This window comes from Ptiloglossa arizonensis, chromosome 1, assembly GCF_051014685.1.
Source record: "Ptiloglossa arizonensis isolate GNS036 chromosome 1, iyPtiAriz1_principal, whole genome shotgun sequence".
NCBI lineage: Eukaryota > Metazoa > Arthropoda > Insecta > Hymenoptera > Colletidae > Ptiloglossa > Ptiloglossa arizonensis.
Window position 1 is genome coordinate 4882834 of NC_135048.1, and position 26095 is coordinate 4908928.

At 40.5% G+C, this 26095-nt stretch overlaps 1 protein-coding gene across 5 annotated transcripts in view; it reads right to left on the reverse strand.

Annotated features, from left to right (window-relative positions):
• Positions 1-26095, reverse strand: part of Carpb (Carbonic anhydrase-related protein B) — a 29603-nt gene extending 3508 nt beyond the window's left edge. The window contains exons 1-7 of one of the 5 annotated variants that reach the window (XM_076315447.1): positions 25767-26095; positions 23812-23923; positions 23495-23545; positions 22421-22749; positions 16915-17010; positions 16739-16805; positions 13525-13679 (exon numbers count right to left, since the gene is read on the reverse strand). In XM_076315447.1, the coding sequence (XP_076171562.1) occupies positions 13525-13679; positions 16739-16805; positions 16915-17010; positions 22421-22749; positions 23495-23545; positions 23812-23875 (762 nt within the window). In that variant the 5' untranslated portion in view covers positions 23876-23923; positions 25767-26095. Of the gene's footprint in view, positions 1-13524; positions 13680-16738; positions 16806-16914; positions 17011-22420; positions 22750-23494; positions 23546-23811 lie in introns of all 5 variants that reach the window. The other 4 variants (XM_076315451.1, XM_076315446.1, XM_076315448.1 and 1 more) reach the window with 4 other exon arrangements.

A 26095-nucleotide genomic window follows, 5' to 3' on the forward strand; every position in this document is an offset into this window, starting at 1 on the left:
AGAGTCTTTACAATATTGGATAAACAGTAACTTATCCAGAGTTTCTTCAATACTGGTTAAACGGTAACATATCCAGAGTCTTTACAATACTGGATAAACGATAACTTATCCAGACACTATACAATACTGGACAAACGATAACTTATCCAGAGTCTTTACAATACTGAATAAATAGTAACTTATCCAGAGTCTTAACAATACTGGATAAACGATAACTTATCCAGAGTCTCTTCAATACTGGATAAACGGTAACTTATCCAGAGTCTTTACAATACTGGATAAACGGTAACTTATCCAGAGTAATAATAGTAAGTTATCTAGAGTCCCCTATGACAGATACATGGACTGTACGGTGTCTCTCAAGACCACTGGTATTCGAGATAAAAAATCGTTTGACATTTAAGAAAATATTATTGAAATTAAATACGATATGTTCTTGTATTAGACGCAGGTTTTCAAAAGCACACGGTGATCTTAGACGTCCTTCTATTCCTGACATCCATTTATCTTAAACGTTATTTACGCCATACATCAGTGGATATAATTTTGTGGATAACCGTGTTGTTGTAATAACCTTCAAAGAACAAAAGCAAATACAATTTCTATTGTATTAGAATCTGCGTACTTTTATCTCGAAAAGTCGAAGATTTGAATATTATTTTAAACGACACCCTGTATTTTGTTCGAAAGCAGAGTTTACCTCAACCCTTGCAACATCGACAGTTTAGGCGACGGTGAGAGAAACCCTGGGTCAGAACTGACCCGTAGTTTGACCGTACTCGGACAAACATTTCGTTTAAAAACTCATTTTAAATAGAAACGTCCTTTGTTAAATTTCTAAAAAAATGAATACCGATGGTAAAATTCGGCAAAGGTCTCTCTGGGTCAGAAAAGACCCAAAGCGTGGTACGATGAGGGTTAAGGGGAATCGATTATCCGTGAAACACCGAATCGAAAACGTGATCTATAATTTTGCTCGTACGAGTCACCGTTCGAGTAAAAATTCATTTTGAAAACGCTCGGGTCTCTATCCTACTAATCTTGACTTGGCGACTCTTTTCACCGTAATGGAGTCTACGATGTGCGATAAGCTCGAAAACATTCGACTCACGTTACACCGCCGCGTGGTGGTCTCGGCGCTGATTTTTTGTCAGAGTAACCAACTACACGTCGTTTGGTTATTTTGCATCTCTTTGATGTCCCTGGTGTAACTTACCCCGAAAAACGTGCTATCCAGGGAATCTCGGCGATCCGCCTTAGCAAGTATAATCCTTCGTCGTCGTTGGAGGTGTTCCCGATAAATTTATTAAAATGGATTGTAAATTTATGTATCCGCGATATGTCATTCGCTAAAGTGGCCATTGAATCTTTGATCGGACCGTGTCGTTGTCAGGTGAGTAACAACTTGGGGATCCCTTTATGTCGAAATTTTAGAAAACGACGTAAAAAAATTGTTCGGATGTCAGCAGATTGCTCTCTGTTTCCCACTGAACGACATACGTTTCTCTCGCATAACTATACGGTGGATCCTTAGTGTATATTTCGAACCGTCTGCGACGATGTGACATTGTCTTTGGATAAACCAATTTCTTCAAAGAGAGTGAAGCAAACGTTTGCAAAACACTGTCGCTAGGGTAATTATTCAATAGTAATAATTACATTCCATAAATATTAAATTCGATGAACGTTCGAACTTCGTAAACGTTGAATTTACGGTATTCGTTGAATTTTGTACGCACACCCTATTCTTGAAACACGCTGTACACGTTTTTATTGGATAAAACTTGGCAAACTTAATTGCATCCACGAGAAAGATCCTTTCGTTCGATATAGCATCAAAACGCAAAGACGCGAGCCAGTACTTATCCATTGTGCGGAAGATGAGCTGGTAACACTTTGTATGGATCACCCTGTACGTAAAAAGATGCGAGCGCGGACTTAACTCTCTCGTTCTCTTCATTAATTACACTGGCAATTTCGCTCTCAACGACAATTTGCTGACATCGTTCCTTTTCTCGAATAAATCGCGTGCACACTGCCGGGATTAATTCGGGGACGCGTGTCCACGCGACATGCTAAACAATTACAACGTCAAGCACGGTACATTTTTCACGACTCTGATACCACTCCAGCGGAACGTGGAAATTTACACGCGCAGCGAGCCGCGCGTTCGTTTAAACGCGGAGACGTTTTCGTTCGTGTATACGGTGTTTAATTTTCTGAGCAACCGAGTACCGGGAAAATTAAATCCGTGACGGACGAGCCGGCCTTTGAATTCACTTTTTGTTTGCGAATTAACCGACCCGCGAATTATTTCATCTCGAGTTCGCGTGTACGTGTCCAGTTCTTTATGAGATACGAACGGGTGGTGTGCGCCATAAAATTTACCGTAAAAGTACTGTATGTTGACACTAGGTATATCTTGCTTAAGGGCGTAGACTACTCGAGGTGTTGAAGAGACAGCGGTGAAAACCGAGCAATGTCAAATGACACTGGCCGTATTTTCTAAAAAGACATGGACTACTCGGTGTAGTGGGTCAATAAACCCTAAGGAGCGTCTGTTGACGCTAGGTGTATGCTGTACAAGTATATGGACTACCAAAAGTGGTGTGCCGGTAGGACCTAAACAGTGGCAAATAACACTAGGTGTATTCTGTAAGAGGATACAGACCACTAGAATCTGAGATCAACTATATTTTGCAAGACACGTCCTACTTGGTATGATATGTCAGCAGACGATGACTCTGCATGTACTTTACAAGAGAACTATCAGACCCGGGTAGTCGATAGATCCTGAAGAGTGAACGTCCATGTTAAGTGTATTTTACAAAAGGGCAGGGACTATTAAAAATAGCGAGGAGTGAGCAATGTCGGATGACACCGGTCAGTAGCATTTTTGCGAAAGAACGTGGATTTCTTGCAACGATGGAACAGACCTAAGTTAGTGTCTCGTGACGTATTCTGCGAAATAATAATGGTGTATTCTGCAAGAGGATACCGACCACTCGACGTAACGAAATCCGAGTAGAATCTGATATCGTTAATTATATTTTCCAAAAGACACGTTCCACTTGATACGATGAGTTAACAGACCTTAACTAACGTTTGATGACTCTACACGTGTTCTATAAGAGATTACGAACTACCAGACGTGGAGGGTCAGTAGATCCTAAAGAGTATACGTCGATGCTAAGTATAGTTTACACAAGGCTATGGATTACTAGAGGTAGCAAAGACCAAGCAGTGTCGGATGATACCAACCAGCTGCATTTTGGGGTGATGGGTCAATAGACGTAAGCTAGTGTCTGATGACGCCAGATGTATTCTGTCAGAGGGTATAGATCGCTTGATATAGCGTAATCCGAGCAGAGTCAGATGACACCAGCTATATTTTGCAGAAGATCCGTCCTATTTGGCACGATGATCCAGTAAGTGGCGTTCGAAGACTACAGGTGTATTTTAAAATAGGGTACGGACTATTCGAGGTGTTGAATCGCTAATGCCCAAATAGTAGTAGATGGCGCTGACTGTATTACGCAGAATGACATGGACTTCATTGGCATTCGTGTAACGTCCGAACTATGAAGACGTTTTTGCTATCGACCACAGTGTTCGAGTCATCTTTTGAGTCTGCTCTTCCAATTAACCCTTAATATACCAAAGTGGAATGGTCGACGTTCTTTACCAAGTAGGGTCCTTAAAAGACCTCATTGTCCTCTTGATTGTTATTATAGTATTTTTGTTCTAACATCGATCCTATTAATCGAGACAAACCTACGAAAGTCAGTCGTGATAAAATCGAAGAAAAGCATAATTTTTGTTTTCCCAGATTATAAATTCTCCGAGGGGCTAATGACAGCAGCTCCTCGGAAAATTTATAATGTAAAAGAAAACGTAAATGTTATGCTTTTAATTTGAACGAAACTTAATATTGTGTAAATTTAATTACGCAGAGTTTGTCTAGATAGAATTAAGTTTAAACGGATTTATATTACTTTTAACGAGTAGAAATCAATTCTTTTAGCTGGAAATAATTTCAAGAGATTAACGATCACCAACGACATTGAATTAAACTCTTTGTTTCGTTAGGAGAAGCTCACCGATTCAGAGATAATATTTACGTACAATGTATAATACAAACAGAAAGATTCTAATCCAACGTTTTCGCTCGAAGGCTACGCCAATGCTGTGAATTATTTTGTCTCGCTCAATCTCCAACTGACTGTCATCGTTCTTTGTCATCGTCTTCGGTTACATCGAACATCGTCTGTGTTGCGAAGGCCAGCTAGTAAGACTGTACCCAGAGTGGGGATGTAAACACATCCGACCCTACTCGTTCCCACGGTACGTGTCCGGTTATTTACAAACTGCAACCGATTCGATTATTCCGTAAGATTTGCCATTACGGTGAGTTCGTTCGACGAACCGTTTTCAATTATCGAATTGCGTACTCCCGCGAATCAACTTTTTTATTTCGTATCGTTGGATAATTGCACGGTAACGAAATTCCACGATTCTTTGCCGATTAATCCAAAACGAAGCGATATTTCATTTCAAACGATTGGAATTTATTCCGGGCGTATCGAAACGCGCGCGCTAGCGATCGTATAACTAACCTCGAAAAGAGACGTCGAATTAAAATCGCTTAAACGTTCGACAAAGACCACGGCCGGTACTACCGTCGAAAGTCGATAGTCGAGTTATTGAATTCGGGATATTATTTCCTCCCTTTGTCGGCGTGGATCGTGCGCGTACTTTCGACGCTTTGTGCACGCCGTCTGAGGACAACGCACCGACTGACTCGATCGCGCGGTATTAAAACGCGAGATGAAACGACGACGTCGCTGCGTGGCTTTTTGATTTTCGAAAGTGCAACTGCACCCGGGCCGCGCACACGAGCGATCCATTTAGCTGATTGATTCGCAGGGCGGACGTTCATTACACGACCAGCGAAAGCGCTTACCCTTTTTAAGCATTTTTTCAAGAATTATATTCGATGGTGTAATTGGGAGGACCGTTGTGTAATCGGCGCGTTTAAACAACGAGCTGTCGCGAGTAATGGCCGACGATAATGGCGCGCATACAGTGGATCAAAATGGTATTAGTTCGCTGTATTACAAGGTAATTTCCCTAACCTACAAGTCTTATTTTAATGAAAGTTTGTGTGCACGTAAAGCGTACCGGGTGGCACACGACGTAATTCTTTTGTCGACGAAAAATGTTCTCGAGAGGATAAAATCAAGACTCGAGAATTCAACGTTTCTTAATTCTTTTAATACAATTGTTTGGGGATTTGTTTCACTATTGAACGATAGAACAGTAAAAAGTGAACAGTTTTTTTTTTTGAAGAGAATTTTTGTTGTATCATTCTGTAGTAAGTGTCTCGAGAAACGTTGCATTGAAAGAACAAGAAAAACATTGAAATCTTCGAGAATTAATTTCACCTTTTTAATGAAATTTCCTGTGGAGAAAAAAATTTCTCGTGTATGCACTATTGTGCTCTACGTGCACGCAAATATTTTCTAAAATCAGTGTTACAGGTAAGATGATTTTCCTTATAATGTAGTGTACGAATACTTTTCAGAGCCACTGTTAATGAATTCACCGACTCGAATAGTCGATCGAATAGTTTTCTGATGAATTACTTTTAATTTTCTATCCCGGTGGAAACGAAACGCGAAATTTCCTAGAATCGGGAGATATTATAATCTGAAAACGCAAGCGGTAAAATTTGCATTCGAAATTTCATCGATTCAACCGTGAATTAATACTGGAAAGCTATTTACACGGGAATTCCGGTTATTCTCTTACAATGGATAAATAAAAGACTTCCGTTCGATTAATTTACAAATATTCGGGGACCGAATTTCGAAGCAATAAATTACCAAATAATAATATTCGCTTAAAAGAATCGATCATTCGTTAAATCGTATTACCTTCTGACTATAGTTAGAGGTGTTTTCGACAAACTCTACTTCTAATTGGTCCACAAACCGTAAAAACCTGTCTATCTTAAAAGCTCGCGATTTTCGTTCTCGACTCGACTAATGGGATTGAAATTAAATAAAAAAATACCAACGCTGTCCATTGTTGAGCACTACCTTCATTAAATCGTACTGCCTTCTGATTATATTATACTTGGAGGTGTTTTCGACAAACTCTGCTTCTAATTGGTCCAGAAACCGTAAAAACCTGTATATCTTAAAAGCTCGCGATTTTCGTTTTCGACTCGAGTAATGGGATTGAAATTAAATGAAAAAATACCAACGTCGTTCATTGTTGAGTACCGTTCGTTTAATTCGATTAACCAGCTGGCCTGGGGGCCTCTCTTTATATCATTATCTAACAATATAATTTACCGTGCCGTATCGTTCATCTAGAAAGAAAGAAAACGCATTAAGTCATCAAAGCGTAATCTCGAGACGATAAGGAATCCACGTAAACCAATTTCCTTTGTTGCGCGGGCGTGCGCGGCACGCGCCACGAGATTACGCTCGTCCCTGGCCACGCGAAATCGTTAAAAGAACATCAGAAACTACTTTCGTGCGTGTGTTACCACGATTCTTCAAGTCGTCTCGCTCAGATACGAATCCCGGCCCTGGCGCCGTTTCAAACGAAATGAAGTTCTAGTCTATGATCGATCGTGGCACTACTTTTTCGATTCCGTACGAAAAAGAAGCACGACCCTGGAGGCGCGATATCGGGCGCGAGAATCTCAGCGTTGCGTCTTTTGTGACGCCGGGGTGTAGCAGGAACGACGGTTAGGCTAGTCGCGTTTTGGAAATTAGATGTTTCTGGGTTACGCTCCTTGTATCGTGAAAACGCTTCGTTGGCTGGCAATATTCAAACCTCGCCCCCTCGAATTCTAGGCTACCTGGATCGCTGCTTTCGTTTTACTATGCATTTATTTGCTATTCAGAATCAGATACATTTTTGTTTTTGTTTTTCGGGTAAACGTCACATCCATTGAGATTATTAGAGATTTAATTGTGCATTTGTTTATTCCAGAACCGGTGCAGCTACCTTTTACACGAGTTCTTTGCTCGTTGAGCTTTTGAGAAAGTTGATAAATCGTATTCTGTGCCTTTTTACTTGGTACAGTTGCTCAAAATGTGTTCGATAGACTTATTTACATCATTAGACATCACTTACATCCAATTCTTAGTCGGTGACAGAACTCGTCATCGAGTTCTTTGTTCATTGATCTTTTGAAAAAGTTGATAAATCATATTCTATGACTTTTTACTTGGTACAGTTGCTCAACATATGTTCGATAGAGTTATTTACATCAATAGACATCACTTACAACCAATTCTTAGTCGGTGACAGAACTCGTCATCGAGTTCTTTGTTCATTGAACTTTTGAGAAAGTTGATAAATCCTATTCTGTGTCTTTTACACGGTACAGTTGCTCAACATATGTTCGATAGAGTTATATACATCATTAGACATCACTTACATCCAATTCTTAGTCGGTGACAGAACTCGTCATCGAGTTCTTTGCTCGTTGAGCTTTTGAGAAAGTTGATAAATCGTATTCTATGCCTTTTTACTTGGTACAGTTGCTCAAAATGTGTTCGATAGAGTTATTTACATCACTAGATATCACTAATATCCAATTTTTAATCGGTGACAGAACTCGTTATTGAGTTCTTTACTCGTTGAGCTTTTGAGAAAGTTGATAAATCGTATTCTGTGCCTTTTTACTTGGTACAGTTGCTCAACATATGTTCGATAGAGTTATTTACATCAATAGACATCACTTACATCCAATTCTTAGTCGGTGACAGAACTCGTCATCGAGTTCTTTGTTCGTTGAGCTTTTGAGAAAGTTGATAAATCCTATTCTGTGCCTTTTTACTTGGTACAGTTGCGTAAAATGTGTTCGATAGAGTTATTTACATCATTAGACATCACTTACATCCAATTCTTAGTCGGTGACAGAACTCGTCATCAAGGTCTTTACTCGTTGAGCTTTTGAGAAAGGTGATAAAGCGTATTCTGTGCCTTTTTATTCGGTACAGTTGCTCAAAATGTGTTCGATAGAGTTATTTACATCACTAGACATCACTTACATCCAATTCTTAGTCGGTGACAGAACTCGTCGTCGAGTTCTTTGCTCGTTGAGCTTTTGAGAAAGTTGATAAAGCGCATTCTGTGCCTTTTTACTTGGTACAGTTGCTCAACATATGTTCGATAGATTTATTTACATCACTAGATAGCACTGACATCCAATTTTTAATCGGTGACAAAACTCATCATCGAGTTCTTTACTCATTAAGCTTTTGAGATAGTCGATAAATCCTATTCTGTGCCTTTTTACTTGGTACAGTTGCTCAACATATGTTCGATAGAGTTATTTACATCACTAGATATCACTGATATCCAATTTTTAATCAGTGACAGAACTCGTTATTGAGTTCTTTGTTCGTTGAGCTTTTGAGAAAGTTGATAAATCCTATTCTGTGCCTTTTTACTTGGTACAGTTGCTCAACATATGTTCGATAGAGTTATTTACATCGCTAGACATCACTCGCATCCGATTCTTAGTCGTGTCACTATGGTTTGATCGTTTCCATTTGTTGAGACTGTTGAGCTAATCCCGTGTCGAGGATTGTAGATCACTGAGTCTTGAATTTCTCCATTTTTTGTTTTAAGATTCTATTGAAACTTTAAGAAAATTCTTTGCAAATCTTTAACAATTGGTGGGTTTTAATTATTTCGCGGCAGTGTCGGCTTTGTCGTTTCTAAATATTCCAGTACGAAGAAATCCAAGAATGCAAAATATTATTTTTGGCACGTCTCAGTATTGTACTCTGTTCTATTATGTCTTGGATTATCGTGTTATCGATACCTAACAATTATTCTGCATTGGTATAATAATTATTATATCTAATAATACAATTATAAATTCATCGTGTATTATTTTCTCTATGTATTCCGAGACTTCTATAATTGCAGGAACTTCACTTTTAAAAATTGTAAATAGCTCATCTTAGGTGGTACATACTGTATATCTCGTCTTTTCCTCAGATTTTGATTCCAAATATTCGTCTGATGCATAGTTCATTGTAGAGAGCTTCGTAAACACTCAGATTTGTAATTTTGTCTATTTCTAAAAATTTGTCTACTATGAAAAGTGTTTCCGTTATTTACGAAGGAAGTTGTATTATCTATTTGAAACAAAACGAGGGACGACGATTTGTAGACTACGAAGAAGTTACTTAAATTAGAAATTTAAAAGTTTGTAAAAGGTCTTTTTGTAAAATCATTTAAATATGTGTTCGGATTAACCATATCGTAGATGTAATCTTCTTAAGTGTTTTCTTCTAATTTCAATGCTTGGTTTTGTATAATCGTAGACGATTGGGTTATAATCCAATTTAGAGAAAATCACATTCTGGTATGTTTTAACTGAAAAGTGCAACTTAACACTCCAATTTTTCGATACTGTAGATTTTATTATATTTAATCTATGACTACACTCGTCTTTAATGTTTTTAAGGAATGATATCATGGAATATCTCTTATAAAAAATTAAATCACGAATTTTTAGTGCATTCGTTATTTTAAGTTACTGTTGCTCCGATGCAATCATTTTTCACCGATTTATTATTTGTGAAGATGGTTGCTGTGATCTCACATTTAGACAATTTAAATCCAAAATTTAATCGAATTTGTGGAATCTATTTAACGGTGTTTAGATCCTTTCCAGCAATTATGGCAATTAAATGCTGTTTTTGAAGGAATGCTTCGCATATATATGAGTCTAACAATACAAGGCTGACGACTGTGGATCAATAGTGTCTAAATCTGTTCTGGTTTCTGCCTAGAAGGTTGATTTTAAGGTACTACCTTAATCCATAAGTTTTGAATATTTTCTGTCGAGAAAACTTTTGTTTTTGCCAAGTTTTAGTATAGTAATGATAATCGTATCGTATCATTTATCCGAAAAGACACCATTCAATCATACGCAGTTATACACTTTTAGAAAATACTTAAAACCTCTTTTTGGTTATTATTGATCAAAATATTTCGAATATTATCAGGTCCAGAACTGAAGCTTCTAGTAGACTCTAACGCAGCGTTAAGTTCAATCTCTAATATTATGGAGTTGAGAAGTTTATTAAAAAGGATATGGTTATACAGGGTGTTACTGGACGAATGGTAACATCGGGCAGGTAGTGATTCTACACGTGAAAACAAGTCGAGAAAAAGCAATAACATTTTTCCATTCGAAGCTTCGTTTACGAGAGAAGCGTGTTTGAAAATTGTAGCACGACCATTTTCGTTTAAACTTTCGTATTCGTTTTCCTTCATAATATTTACATTCCGTCTCTGACAGTACGGCTACCGACTACTGTTATTGTCAGTACGTTCTCATTTGTTGAATTGTGAATGTCTCGCTATAGCAATCGCGAATAAATTGACACGATGAAAGCATTCGGTGCTCGTAACTGGAATGCGTCAATAGCAGCTAAATATTACCCGATAATAAAAGAAATGTATTATTTACAAATTTTCAAACTTGGCGGCTAAGTATTACCTAATGATAATAAACGTATTATTTACACTTTTTCAAACTCGATTCCCTCGTAAACGAAGCTTTAAACGGACAAACTTTATTCCTTCTTTTTGGATTTATTTAAACAAGGTAACACCCTGTATATCGTTTCCATGTGTCCATAGCTTTTATTTCTTCAATGTGTAAATCTTTTCCTGACATTTCAGATATATCTGTTATCAGTAATAGAAGTGTGGTTGCTACCACTTATAATATTTTGGAAATTATTAAAATCAATAGTCAACGTTACGTAGTAGACTGTGGTTTGACTTGAGATCGATATACACTTCTTTGTCACATGACCTTCTTCTTAGCAGATAAAATATCTTAGATTACCTGTAGAAAGGTAAATCCAGCACGTAATCTGATTGTGCTCAATTTTAATCGACTTTAAGATTTTACATACATTTTCTGGATGTAAATAAATCTGACATCGAAAGGTGAGTATGCGTGTAAAAGCTTCCTCTGATGTACTAGCTCTTAAGAGGAAGACAGACGATTCCCTTCTAATACTCAATTTATCGAAATTCTCTTCAATTGTGGAGTGTGGTAAAGTTGAGTAAACGTTTAAAATTATTATACACTGAGATTTGGTGATAAACGGTCGTAAGTTTAGTCGGTATCGTTGACGTGGATATATTTGTATTTATCGGTAAGGTCATCGGCGATTTCCTTGCTTGGAAAGGAAACCTACCGTTGGATACTCGGAATATAAATCAAATATTAGCAAGGCTACATAATTTTCAGTATAGTTTTTCAGCTAGATTCTGTCTTTGGCTTCAATAATCATTGTTTCGTTCCTTTTTAAGAGAATAATCACTTTGAACGTTAGAGAAACTTTGACTTTGGTGTATAGATAATTTTAAGTATAGTTTTTCAGCTGGATTCTGTCTTTGGTTTCAATAATCATTGTTTCGTTCCTTTTTAGGAGAATAATCACTTTGAACGTTAGAGAAACTTTGACTTTGGTGTATAGATAAGTTTGAGTATAGTTTTTCAGCTAGATTCTGTCTTTGGCTTCAATAATCATTGTTTCGTTCATTTTTAGGAGAATAATCACTTTCAACGTTAGAGAAACTTTGACTTTGGTGTATAGATAATTTTGAGTATAGTTTTTCAGCTGGATTCTGTCTTTGGCTTCAATAATCATTGTTTCGTTCATTTTTAGGAGAATAATCACTTTGAACGTTAGAGAAACTTTGACTTTGGTGTATAGATAAGTTTGAGTATAGTTTTTCAGCTGGATTCTGCCTTCGGCTTCAATAATCATTGTTTCGTTCCTTTTTAGGAGAATAATCACTTTGAACGTTAGAGAAACTTTAACTTTGGTGTATATCTAAATTAGTAATCACTTATGGTTTGTGGCTTCTCATGTCAGACGCCATATCGGCGAAAAGATTGCACCGATGTGAACGGAGCCTTGGAATAAATATAGCAATTTAGTAAAAACAAGTTTCAAGTTCAGTTACACTATAATTCGGTCAAATTAAATCAATCATGGCATAATAGTATAACGATATAACGATATATCGACATTCGCGTTCGTAGCACGCACAGTGTTGGTAAACACGAATACTTTTCTTACGACGTAAGGTTTGTTGAATATTTCAAGGTTAGCAATATGTACGAAGGAAGAAGGAAAAATCAAGAAATGTACTGCAAACAGCGATGAAAATCTTTGTGCAAGTTCTACAGATACAGATGCACTATCAGGGACACGACATCAATACTTATTTTCAAACCAAGATGAGGTTTCGTTAAATGGTAGGGTTCGTCCAATTGATAAGGTAGATTTAAACCGTTTGAGAGGTTGTAAAGAAGGTCGTATCCGATTAATTACTACGGCTGAAGCTGTTTTAAAGCCAGTTTTTGGTGCAAGTCGTTTTCTTTTGCAAATACACCTGGCGTCTAACACTCAGGGCAGTATGTCGTTAGACTCCAAGTAATGTCCGATGACGTGCGCTATATTCTGCAAAAGAAATGGAACGAAGACCAAAAACAAAGTGTGATCTGACCAGCTGTACTTTTTAAAAGGACATGGACTACTACCTAAAGCAGTGGGAGACCCTATAGCAGCGGATAATGACGCTAGATGTATTCTACAAATAGGCACGAACTACTTAGGATGGCGAAGACTAATAGTAGTAATGTAGATTCTAGATGTGTTTTTCAAACGGACATAAACTACTTGTATTAGTGGGAACTATTTTCGTAATATCAAATGGCTCCAATTAGATTTTACAAATGATCGTACCTTACTTAGAGCGGCGTGGTCATCAAACCCCAAGTAGAGTTTTAATCCATCTATATTTTTCAAAAGAGTATGAACTAAATGGACACGAACTGTTTAAGAGAGCGAAGACCAAGCAGTGTTCGATAGTAATAACGTAGACTTTAGATGTACTTTCCAAACGACCATAAAGTACTTGGACTAGTGGGAACTATTCTCGTAATATGAAATGGCTCCAGTTAAATTTTACAAATAACTATACTTAGAGGGGTGTGGTCGTCAAACCCCAAGTAGAGTCTTAATCCATCTGTATATTTCAAAAAAACACGGACTGGGGTGGTATTGTCGTTCACGTTAATTAACAGTTTGCACTTTCGCGAACCGATACCACCTTACCAATTACGTAACAAACATTGGGCAACAGCTAGCAGCTATGGGTCGTCGCTAGGGTATTGCTAAATCTATCGTCGCCTACTCGCGTCTAGTCTACTCTGCATCAACAGTTACACCAAAGACACGATGAGCCTACGTAAACCGAAAATCCTGATACCCGAATCTCGAGCATTGAACCAACCCGTAACTCTTAACTCAACACACAGCAACGCACAGTTGCAACTCGTGGCTTAAAGAAATCGTACAAGGTGAAAGCTGATTGATATTCAGTAGGACCATCTGGCACGGTATTAAGTTGGCATGTCGTCGGTAGATCGAGAAGCGTGACGATGCTCACCTGCTGCTTCGTGATGTATATCGGCTTGTTCAGGATGATCCACGTGGTGGTCTCGTGGCAGACTGGCATCGTGGTAGAACCGTCGTACGTTATGTAATATTTCGTGTCCGGCAGGAGTTCGCGCACCCCGAACTGCTTAATCTCCATCGCTTGGCCTGTGTGCAATCGGTTACGATCGATAACGCGAGATCTGACAAGCACCGTGACGCGCATACGTACCCCAATTAGCATCGACGTGCCTGTACACACGCCACCTACGCCTAACATAATACCCCCGTTGCCTTACGTCGTCGCGCGTTCCCAGTCACTTAAGGGCTAATGCCCCGGGAGAAAAGTTCGCGTGCTATCACGGACCAGCGGCAATTTCGACCCGAGAACTTCCCAAGTTTCCGGTCTACACGTGCACCGTGTCGCGATCGCGCGTATCGAGCTTGCGGGGCCAACGATGCCGCCCACGCTCGAACCTGACAGCAATTTCTGCCCTTATTTCGAAGTCTCCGCATCGTTCGATACAACTTCTCGAGAACATTTTTTTTACGATTCGTGTCCTGGAAGAGTCATCGATTACCGTCGGTACTCGTGCTCGCCCGCATTTACCGATCGCGAGTTTTCAACCGGATGTTGCAACGATCGTACGAGTTATTGGCGATCTTCGAGTTCGACGAAATTTAGCACGCGCGTAGAACGTACGAACGTCTCGAACTTGTATTTTTTTAAATAAAAGTAACCGTAAAAATGTAACGGAGGTAGGTGAAAAAGATCGAGTAACAAAGATTGATAAGAAATTTCAGTGAGTCGCAGATGGCGCCACTGTCGCAAATAAGACTTTTTTTCTTTCATCGTAGATATCCGATTTTCAACAGAGGAGTTACATTTATCACCTGACGAGCTTTTTATTTAGGGTACTTTTCATATTAAACGTTTCTTTTTTACCTTTAGACGTCTTACCTTCCATTGTAGGAACCACTTCTAGGTTATGTTGCAATCTATGTTACGTTAGGCACTCTTTTCTACTAGCAATGCAGATTGCATTGATTTATAACTTCTTGTTCGGTAATGTGTTATTTGGAATTGATTTTGTACACTTTGTAATTTAATTTAATAATCGAAACGGTACTCTATATGCAGTTAGAGGTTATTTGAAAATGCAACTGTGAACAACGAAGATTTAAAAATTATGATCTGCAATGTACAAGTTAAACGTACGAATTTAACGATTTTTAATAATTTTTTAATCAATTGACAGAAGTAACTTGTCACGTGATAAGTTTAAACGTTTAATTGGAAACGCACACGTGTTACAGCTCTAAATCTTTACTCTTCTGTGAAAAAGAATCTAAAGTATTATTCGAAGCAATTGTTATTCGAGTGTATTAGAATGTTTTTATCGCTGCGAGCAATATTGTCCTCCAATTAACCGATACTTGCTAAGGAGTTTATTCTTTTCTTCAGTTTTGTACGTTTATCCCTACCTTAGCTCAAAGAACGATAAAGAAGACAGTTGAAACCGATTACGTGCAATTAATTTCACCTTCCTTGCAGCAACTTAAATACCAACATGATTGTATAAAGAACAATTTCAAATTAAACGTATCTTCAAAGTGGAATTTAATATCTGGAAATGCCTCAAGTTATTAACGTTCAGTTTTCTGCTTAAAGACTTCTACTTCCACCTTTTCTTGAAGTCTTTTTTTATCCCACTCTCAGCGGATAAGTTTTTCTTCGTCTCAACTTCTTCGTATTTCACCCCTGCTACTCTGTTCGGGTCTGTTTGACCTAAAATTTTCATTTACTTATAGATACAAATACGTAGAATATCCCGAATACCTTATAGAAATAATAAAACACGTAAAAATTCGGAACGGTTTCGTGGCGAATTTCGTATCTATAAATATATGAGAACCTTCGGGATCGGATGCCAGACCTAACCCTCGACTGGTCGGATGAAATCAATATGACCTACGATGTTCTCCGAAAGGGTCGTATATGATATAACAATCATTCATTTGACACTGAGTGTACTCTAAAGTGCAAATATGTATGTAACGTTCGATGAAAAAATTGTCGTGGTCCATTCAACCCCTTGGAGTTTCAATAACGGTTTAAAAATATTTTCTCTAAAACGCTTTTTCATATTTTACGTGGCCGAGGAAATACAACGAGAAATATTCTCCACCGGCGGAACCTTGATCCAAAATTGCGAAATATTAGACGTCACTATGTTTGAAAAAATGAGGAGGCTGACAGTACACCCTCTGGGGCTGACCTCGTAGCAGTATCACATATGTCACATAAAGGACCTAGGAGAACCATAAGATATCAAAGACGAATTTCGTCGTCATCAGTCTGCGACACTTTATGTGGCTTACCCTGTATAAAGAAACCGCGGCTCTCAAATACGAAGAAAAAACTTTGACCTCGTTTTAAAAAATCCCGGAAAGAATAACTTACGGTACTCTGTCTAAGACATTCCGTGTACGCAGTTAACCGTTTCAGGGAAGAATAATTTTGTTCAAAATAAAGAGAAAATTTGAACTGATACCGATCCGTGGTATCCGAGACTCTCGCAACAACTATAAGTACGTGTTGCTCTCGCAATCGAGTCCTGATTAACTTCGCGAGCATCTAACGTCATCGATAAAAATTTGTAAAAAGATTAACAACGATAGCACGTGTTATGCTCCAAACACAGTTTTTTTCACAAAAACAAAACTCATGATTGTTACAACATGTATTATTATTTTACAGCCACTCTCGAGGAGGACCCAAAGACCGAATAAAATTTACAAAGCGCGAGACACGATTTAAAACTAACATAATATTTTGCGACAAGGTTGCTGCGAATAATTATTTAGAATCACGGCTATCTCTGTATGGAATTTTAATAAACGCGAATCCCTGAAGAGAAATTTATCGCTGCGAATAATTATTATAAAATCTGAATTATTAGACCAAATCCGGGGGAGCAAACGCGCCCTTTGAAAAGACATTTTCTTTAATGAGAGTCAAATTGATCTCATCCGCAACAGTCGCGTAGCTCTGTCCCTACAAGTCGTGTGTTAAAGTTGTTTAATTTCTTTTGCTCGCGCCGCGGCGCGTGATGTCGTAATATAGTCACAGGATCTCGAAAAAAACTCGCGCAACTTGAATCCGTTTAGCACGCGAGACGCGGCAACGTTCTCTAAGCAGCGTATTAAATTACTCGTGCTCTCACCTCCGTATCTGATCTTATCCAGCTGTTCGGTGAATATTCGCAGCACCGGGTTCGAGAGGTCTCCCACCTGAAAGCCAACCGAGAGGGTATCTATGATGTATCGCTTACTCCGATCTATCGTCGTCGGTGATCCGATCTTTCGGGCTTGGAACACGGCTGAGAGATTAGGCATGTACCTGGAGAAGTAGCGACACCGCGACGATGCCCTGCGCCCTGTGCAGAGCGTCCGAGAAGTTGTTGTACAGCTGGGAGTTGAATCCAAATATTTGTAGCTGCGGAAGAGAAAAGCGAGAACCGCGTTAGCAAACTAGCCTCTACTTGACAACGGAAAGAAATGTCAGTCGATGGACTTCGCGGAGCAGAATTCGAACCCAGACCATTCGCCGAACTACTGGGTCGATCATTCGACTCTTTGGGGCACAGTGGGTTAAGAAATGTTCCCACCTTTTTAATACCCTGATATGGGTGGTGGGATATTTTTCAATCCAGCTTGAAAAATTGAAATAACTTGGTACAAGTTGCACGGTGAGACTGTTAATGTTCCATCTCATGATTAAATATCGAATTTAACAAACGTGCCTCAAAGAGTTAAGCTATTGGACCATCGACAGATCCTTGTCCCTTGGATTTTGATATTCGAAACGACTTTTGTCTACTACTTTTACCAATTTGGTAAATATAATTCCATGTTGGTTTGTACACCCAAATTCGATGCAACAAATATACCGAATGTGGAGATACAATTCCCGATTTTATTATATTTCCGATGACTGTGGAGCGAGACAGAATTGACCCATAGGATCACTGAACTTTTCCGTGCCAGGTGATTTTGGTCAATTGAGCTATCTAGACTGTCGATTTGAACGGAGTGAGTTTAATATTCGAATGTGTGAAATTCAAGAATCAAGAAAACGAGGGAATTTTATGTAAAGGTTTAAGGTTTTGTTTTCGAAGACTGTAGCGAGAGAAAAAATCGCTACGATTCTTTAATTAGGAGGTAAATTCGATTCGTTTCTTCATTAGACAACTGGTCTAAATTGTTCTAAAATTATTTTAAAATTGTTCTAAAATTGATCACGTCCATTTAGGAAGTAGGTATCGAGAAATATTGAAAAAAAGAGAAAAATGTACATTTGGTCGATTAATATTTCTTTTTAGAAAATAGTTATTGTGCAAAAATATCAAAAACGTGTTTTTATGCTTCGATACATCTCGTTGAAAAATTTTAAGAATACGCTTCGGGGAAAAAATGTAAAAGAGGTTTCCACTTTTTCATCGTTTGAAAGTGGAATGACCTCCGTAGCCACCCAGGCCATGAACGTGTCCTTTCTATGTTCGATATTTAATATGGCTATCGCCTGCAGCTCGATCAGTTTGACAAACTCGAGCGCTTTCGACCGCGCACAGAACTCAAAATTCGAAACAAGAGGAGAAGTAAACCCAGAGGCAGGAGGGCCAATCTCATTTCTGAAAATTGTAGGGTGAAAGAGAATCGGTCGATAGGATTGCTGGACGAGGATTCGAACTCGGACGACTGCTCTGACCAATTCAGCTCTCTAGGCTATCGACCAATTCTTTCTCCCTAGAATTAAAATTCTGAATGGCGGCTGGTGACACATTCCGTTTAAAAAGTAACCTCCTCGACACGAGAGCATTTAACTGAGCGTATTATATATCATTATTACCGTGAAGTCACTTCTAAAGAATATTATTTCGCAATTTATTTCCGCGATTTTAGAAGTACAGTGCAACGTCGATTATCCGAATTAATGGGGAGATAAATCCATTCGGATAAGCGAGTTTTCTAATAATTGAAAGAACCAATTTCGAAGAACCGACGCTCTTTAAAATAAACATTTATGGAGCATCTATTTTTATTTGATGTCTTGTCCGTTGTAATACAATGTTCAATAAATTTTCAGTTCTGTGATGGGTTATCTTGTTATCTTATCTTTGCTAAGAATGGATAAAATAAATATAATAATTTTGTATCCTGTATTACATTTACTTGTGTAGAACAGCTTTGAAACTTAAAATATAAACACTGTTATATACGTAGTTTAAATACGTGGCTAACTCTGCGTCGGATAATCGGTCGTTTGAATAACCGAAATTCGGCTAATTGGTATTATGGATAATCGACGTTCTACTGTACGTATTATATATTTAAATAATTTACAAGTACTTCGTTGTATTCTATCCAATTTTTCAGACATTAGAGGAACAGATTGTAGTGGTCCGTTCAATATAATTAATTAAACAATTTAAATATTCGATTCTATGGTATTCTACGTATTTCGAGTTAGACGGCGAACAATTATTTCCATCGATATTTTAAAATCTATGGAACAATGAAATATAAACTGATATTTAGAATATTGCTTTTTGAAGATTGGATTGTTCGCGGATGATCATTGATTTGTACGAAGCGCAAATTAGGAACGCGTCACAATGAATAAAGCCATCGCGAATGGATGTTTATCTTTTATTGTTCAACTTTGTTTCAATATCTCTGACACATGGAGAACACCCTTTTCAAATTTTTCCGCTGCGAAGCGTACAAAATTTCGAGCGGAAGCTTTTCGTTATAACGACCTGTTGGTAAAGGTCTACATTATTTTAGCCCGTGTAGTTTCACGGTTATTTTAGTACTTATAAAGAAATCCTCTCGACCCAGATATTTGAAAAATTCTAAACTCTCAGAAGCCACAAAAAAGGTTACCGGATAAAAATAAGTATACCCAATTTTTCACTGAAATTCCGATCATACTATATGTTTCTCCTTGCGAACAAACTTTTGTCGAACAAATTATTAATTCTCCGTTTGAATAAATTTAGAGTAAAATATTATATATTACGTTGTAGAACAAACTTCACGCACCTCAAGAGTTTCGTAATTTCTTAAATTTCCGATTTAGTTACCTTTGCTCGTGAATGTACTCAACGTAGTAACCCACAAACTGTTAAAAGCTGTATATTTTCCGCCGCGTATATCACGATTCTATACTAGTAACCTAGTTGACTAGTCTGACCTAGTTAAAAGATGAATACTTCAGTTTAGGAAAAGTCGAAAGTAACGATTCCACGTTAATCAGTTTAAATCACGTAATCGGGTAAATACAGTCAATAAGGTAACGAATTTAAAAGAGTCGGCTGTTTAGAATTTTCAATAGAATAGGGAGACTATCAACGAGACAACTGAAGCACAATTTCGAAACGATGAAAAATTAATGTTTCGCGTACAAACGAAGGTGAAACGATTGTACGCAAAAGAATAAAGATAAATGTGAACCGCTAAATTAATGTGTATACGTAGAATATGAAGTAGAATGAAAAGATCAGTCGATTACAGTACAGTTTGGAGACGATGAAAAATGAATATTGTATAAGTACAATTTACATAAACGAATACGAGGAAATTGTATAATAAAATTAAAATTTAATTCATTATTTGTATTAATACTTAAGCTTAATAAGTGTTAAAATCTCGTCGGGCTTTTAATTTAAAAATTTAAATAGCTAAGGAAAACTAATAATCAGATATCGACGAGACACTCTTCCAGTGATGTAAAATTAATATTCTTCGGTAAGTAGAATTTACATACATGAATATCAAAAGACATACAGTAAAAAATAAGGTAGAATTCGTTATTTCTGTCAAGAAATGTAATAATTTTAACAAGCAAAATTTAGAAATCTAACTAGTCAAGATCGATGGAAAATAAGACGTTTAAGAGAGAACCGAACGATTATAAACGAACGATTATAAAAAAAAAACTGAAACGGGGAAACGCAAGATACAAAGGTTAAGAGAAAACTGTGCAGAGTAGAAATTGACCTCTGAAAGAAATCATATTGGGTTAGACGTTTTAATCAGCCTTCGAAGGCCTGTGACTGACAAAAAATTACTCGACGCTGTCCACATTTACATACCATATTGAATTCCCCTTAATCCAGGTGACATCTTTCCAACTTCTTATAGTACATTTCTCTTAATCTAGGTAAAATATTTTCAACTCTCCACAATACATTCTCCTTAGACTAGGTAACATCTTTCCAGTTCCCCACAGTACATTTCCCCTAATCCAGGAGTCACCTTTCCAGCTCCCTACAGTACATTCCCATTAATCTAGGTGACAACTTTCCAGTTCCCCACAGTACATTTCCCTTAATCCAGCAGTCACCTTTCCAGCTCCCTACAGTACATTCCCCTTAATCTAGGTGACATCTTTCCAGTTCCCCACAGTACATTTCCCTTAATCCAGTAGTCACCTTTCCAGCTCCCTACAGTACATTCCCCTTAATCTAGGTGACATATTTTCAATTCCCCTCAGTACATTTCCCTTAATCCAGGAGTCACCTTTTCAGCTCCCTACAGTACATTCCCCTTAATCTAGGTGACATCTTTTCAGTTCCCCACAGTACATTTCCCTTAATCCAGTAGTCACCTTTCCAGCTCCCTACAGTACATTCCCCTTAATCTAGGTGACATCTTTCCAGTTCCCCACAGTACATTTCCCTTAATCCAGCAGTCACCTTTCCAGCTCCCTACAGTACATTTCCATTAATCTAGGTGACATCTTTCCAGTTCCCCACAGTACATTTCCCTTAATCCAGCAGTCACCTTTCCAGCTCCCTACAGTACATTCCCATTAATCTAGGTGACAACTTTCCAGTTCCCCACAGTACATTTCCCTTAATCCAGCAGTCACCTTTCCAGCTCCCTACAGTACATTCCCCTTAATCTAGGTGACATCTTTCCAGTTCCCCACAGTACATTTCCCTTAATCCAGTAGTCACCTTTCCAGCTCCCTACAGTACATTCCCCTTAATCTAGGTGACATATTTTCAATTCCCCTCAGTACATTTCCCTTAATCCAGGAGTCACCTTTTCAGCTCCCTACAGTACATTCCCCTTAATCTAGGTGACATCTTTTCAGTTCCCCACAGTACATTTCCCTTAATCCAGTAGTCACCTTTCCAGCTCCCTACAGTACATTCCCCTTAATCTAGGTGACATCTTTCCAGTTCCCCACAGTACATTTCCCTTAATCCAGCAGTCACCTTTCCAGCTCCCTACAGTACATTTCCATTAATCTAGGTGACATCTTTCCAGTTCCCCACAGTACATTTCCCTTAATCCAGCAGTCACCTTTCCAGCTCCCTACAGTACATTCCCATTAATCTAGGTGACATCTTTCCAGTTCCCCACAGTACATTTCCCTTAATCCAGGAGTCACCTTTCCAGCTCCCTACAGTACATTCCCATTAATCTAGGTGACATCTTTCCAGTTCTACAAAGTACATTTCCCATAATTCAGAAGCCACCTTTCTAGCTCCCTACAGTACATTCCCATTAATCTAGGTGACATCTTTCCAGTTCTACAAAGTACATTTCCCTTAATCCAGGAGTCACCTTTCCAGCTCCCTATATTACATTCCCCTTAATCTAGGTGACATCTTTCCAGTTCTACACAGTATATTTCCCTTAATCCAGAAGCCACCTTTCCAGCTCCCTACAGTACATTCCCCTTAACCTAGGTGACATCTTTCCAGTTCCCCACAGTACATTCCCCTTAATCCGGGAGTCAGCTTTTCAGTTTCCCACAGTACATTTCCCTTAATCCAGGCAATATATTTCCAACTCTCAGCTATTCGTTGATTCTCGCGTGAATGACCTACCTCTGCAGGGAACGCGTGTCCATTGACGGTGTGCTCGCTTCCAGTCCGATCGTCCAGTCCGAAATGCAAATGGATCTCGTGGAACTGGTAACGATAGCTTAGGGGTCCACCGGATATATTGACGGGATGACGCGTGTCGTTGTCCACGGCGAAAACCACGCTGTGGCCGGTGTTGGCGATGACGCCGTCGACCTTGTGCTTGTCAAGATGCAGCGGCTGCAAGTTCGGGTCGAAGAGAAGCCTGGAAGGCTCGAGGTTCACCGGCGATTGTCGTCTGCCTTTGTGACAGAGCCACCATTCGGGATTGATGAGACCCCAGAAGCCGGGACCTTCAAAATCGTGGCGATTAGATACTCGAACGAGGCTTTCGGGCATCGATTAACCGTAGACCCTCGAGACTGGTAACAAGTTCGAAACGAAGTTTCCGCGACGCTAAGCCGGTGGATTAACGGGAGTATGAAATTATTCAGGGATCGGGCAGAGTCGAGTGTGCTAACGGGTTTATCATTTTATAAAATTAAGTACTCCGGGGCAAGCTTGACGTCTTAGCCGGATAGTTTTTGGACAAGGATGTGGATCTCTGATCCCTTAATCGTTTAAACGAACGGCGATAGTATCCGGCGATTAGTTCCGCGATGAAAAGTATTTCCTCGTTACCTTCGCGAAAAGAAGGATACTCGAAAAATTCGACCATTCTGAAAGAAAATCTCTCGGAATATTTTACGTTACGAATAATCCACGGTTTCGTTGGAGATCGACGATCTTAACTTCGAACCAAGGCTGCGACCATTGGAACAATTTAACGTTCGAATATTACGAAGAAACGTTATCGGAACGAGTAGTCGCAGCCCCGTTTCGCTGTACGTTATCGAATTTCACGTTTGAAAACACTAAAACGGAGAATCTCGAAACTAAAACCGTGAACATCGTCGACATCGATTCGGTTGAATTCGCGGATGACGTCGTCGATCGAGTTTTACTTAAATTTTCCTCGTTTCGAAGGATTCTTGTCTTCGCGTCGGTGCCGAACGGTTAACGAGCGATTCGCATATTCGTGATTGTAGAATCCCTTACCGGAAATACCGTCATAGGTCCACCATTCCTCCCAGCTGACGGGCCTAGATTCTGTAAATAGTTCGTTATCAAGAATTCGCGCGATGTCATTTATGCAACAGCAGTCCTTAACCTAGAACCGGTTGCGGGTCAAGTGGCAAGGATATTTGGCCACACTTCGCCGAATAACGAGCCACTCGTCTCCATTATACACTTTTCTTCCAACCAGAACAATAATGGCCACGCGACGTCCGCTCGCCCGTCGAGATAAAAGACAACAACAACCCGGCGTCGGGTTAAGAACCACTGATGCTTCTCCGGCAGTGTCGTCGCAATACCTTGTATCAAAACGATAACAAACACTCCCCAGACGCCCAGGAAGACGGAACTGAATGGGGCCATTCCTAGCGCTGCGCAGTCTTCGTCAATTGAACATCATTCGTCTCGATTCTACGGAGGGAGACGGACAGAAAAAAAAAAAAAAGAAGATACCAGTTGAATCCAAACTCTCGAGCACGTGTTCACGTCGACCCTCCCACGTGGCCCGTTAATACCAAGTAGCTCTGTAGAGCTCGTAGCCGAAATCGTTGTCTACCTTGGCGAACCTTCCGGGTGATACCTGCCGCGAAAGAGGAACGATAACGACGCGATCGATCCGCGAGCAGGAATGTCAAAGCACCCCGGGTAGCCAGGACTAGCGGACTTTTAATTAGCGGCGTCACGCGAACGATCCGAGTCGAGGATCTCCGTCGAGCTGGGGATCGCAGGGGCTACTGAACCCCCCGTACGGTTTCTCGAGAGGCGACGCGTGTCGGCGACGATAAGAGGAGCAGCTCGGACAAGAAAGAAAAGACAAATCCGCAGTCATCGTCGTCGGGTAGGACGCTCGAAAGGGGGCGGGGTTCCCCACTCGATTCCCCACCCCGATCTGGAGTCCACTCCACCCCGTTCCACGGCACTCCAACGGCGTATTCTTAGGTCAGGAAAACTCGAGTGGACTCCCTCCGATCGATCGATACAAGATCGGATCTCGCGGAAGTGTCTCTAACCCACACCGAGCGACAAGAGCCCTCCTGGTTGTCCCGAGCGCGATGACTCTCGCCGCTTGGATACCCGGTTTTTCTTTCACGGCACCCGAGATGGAGTCTCCGTTGCACTCGAGCGACCAGGCGTCGACGAATCGTCCACGTTTCGAAACGGTCCGGAACCACGGGGACCGATTCGTCGGCAATCATCGACCGGGAACGGTTCCATTTTTAATCGGAGCTCATCGGGCGCGATCGATATCTTCGTTATTAGAGCCTTGTCGACTCGGTGTTCCTCCGTCTCGTTCCTCCACCGAGAGACAGAACTACACTCCGAACGGGACACGGATTCCGTGAAGGGATATTTCTTTTTTTTTTTTCTTCTTCTTTTTCGTTCGAACGAGTTTATTCTCGGTTTCTATCGATGTCGCGAGGGTATACGTGTCGTTGTCCCCCGCTCGATGATGGTCGATGACGATTCGGAATAACGATTGACGGGATCGTTGGAGAAATCGTCCTTTCGGACGCGAGACCCCTTTACCTACCCGTATCGAAGCTACCGGAAGAAACGAAAGAGAAACTCTTACCCCTAGGGTGCAACGACTCGACTCACGGTTTTCGGTGATTCCCCTCCTGCGTCGACTCGTCCCATGGAATGCTTCCGGAACCGTTCGAACAATTCCGTTTCAACCTGGACCTCCTATCTGAGGGTGATGCACGAGCAACGAGGAGGTCGGAGGACTTGGAGCAACACTACCGGCGGCAGGGGGGTGCAACGTCCACATCCCGTGGCACACACTCGCGGTACACGTTCCGCGGCGTCCTGGGGGGCAACCCGGAGCGATCCGGCCGCGGATCCGATCACGATTACTCGCGCGATCGCGACGATCGTTCCGCGGGATTGATTTCGTCCTGGAGCCGATACGACGTGGCCCGTTGCGTGAGAGTCGCGAGCGAGGGCGGAGAAAAAAGCGCGAGAGGAGAGACAGAGGTGAGCGTAGGGTCGGCCGCGGGCGAGACTGGTGGGAGGACGAGCGTGCGGAATCGATCGGCAAAACGCGCGATGTTGTGCGGCCGAAATTTTCGCGTGACGAGCGAAACGGGTACGGGGGCTCCTGCGGAAATCAATAAACGGCGATCGCGTGGACGCGTGGACGCGTATACCGAGGATCACCCCACGGAGTCTACTCCCGATCGTACGCGGTCCTCCGTGGGGCTGTCCTGTACGAAGAACCCGCGGGTGACTTCGGTAGACGGCCGATACTGACCGTGGACGACTAGCAGGACGAAACGTCGCCGTTTCTTCCCCGCCTCCTCCGCCTCCTTCACGCGCTTCTCCACCTGGCACACCACTTCCACCGCTCCGTACAACCGGGGTCTCTGCTCCTGACGCGAACCAGAACTACGTCCAGGAGAGGGACGTGGCACGCCGCTCCTGTGGCGAGTGTATGCCGAGGGGGGCACAGGCTCGTGGCCCAGGGGCCGAGAGACCGTTTCTTTCCCACGGAATAATTTCGTTAAAAGCGCGGCTCCGCGCCTCGAGAAGGAACGACGAAGGAGGAACGACTGCTCTACGAGGCCGCTGTGTACGTTCCTC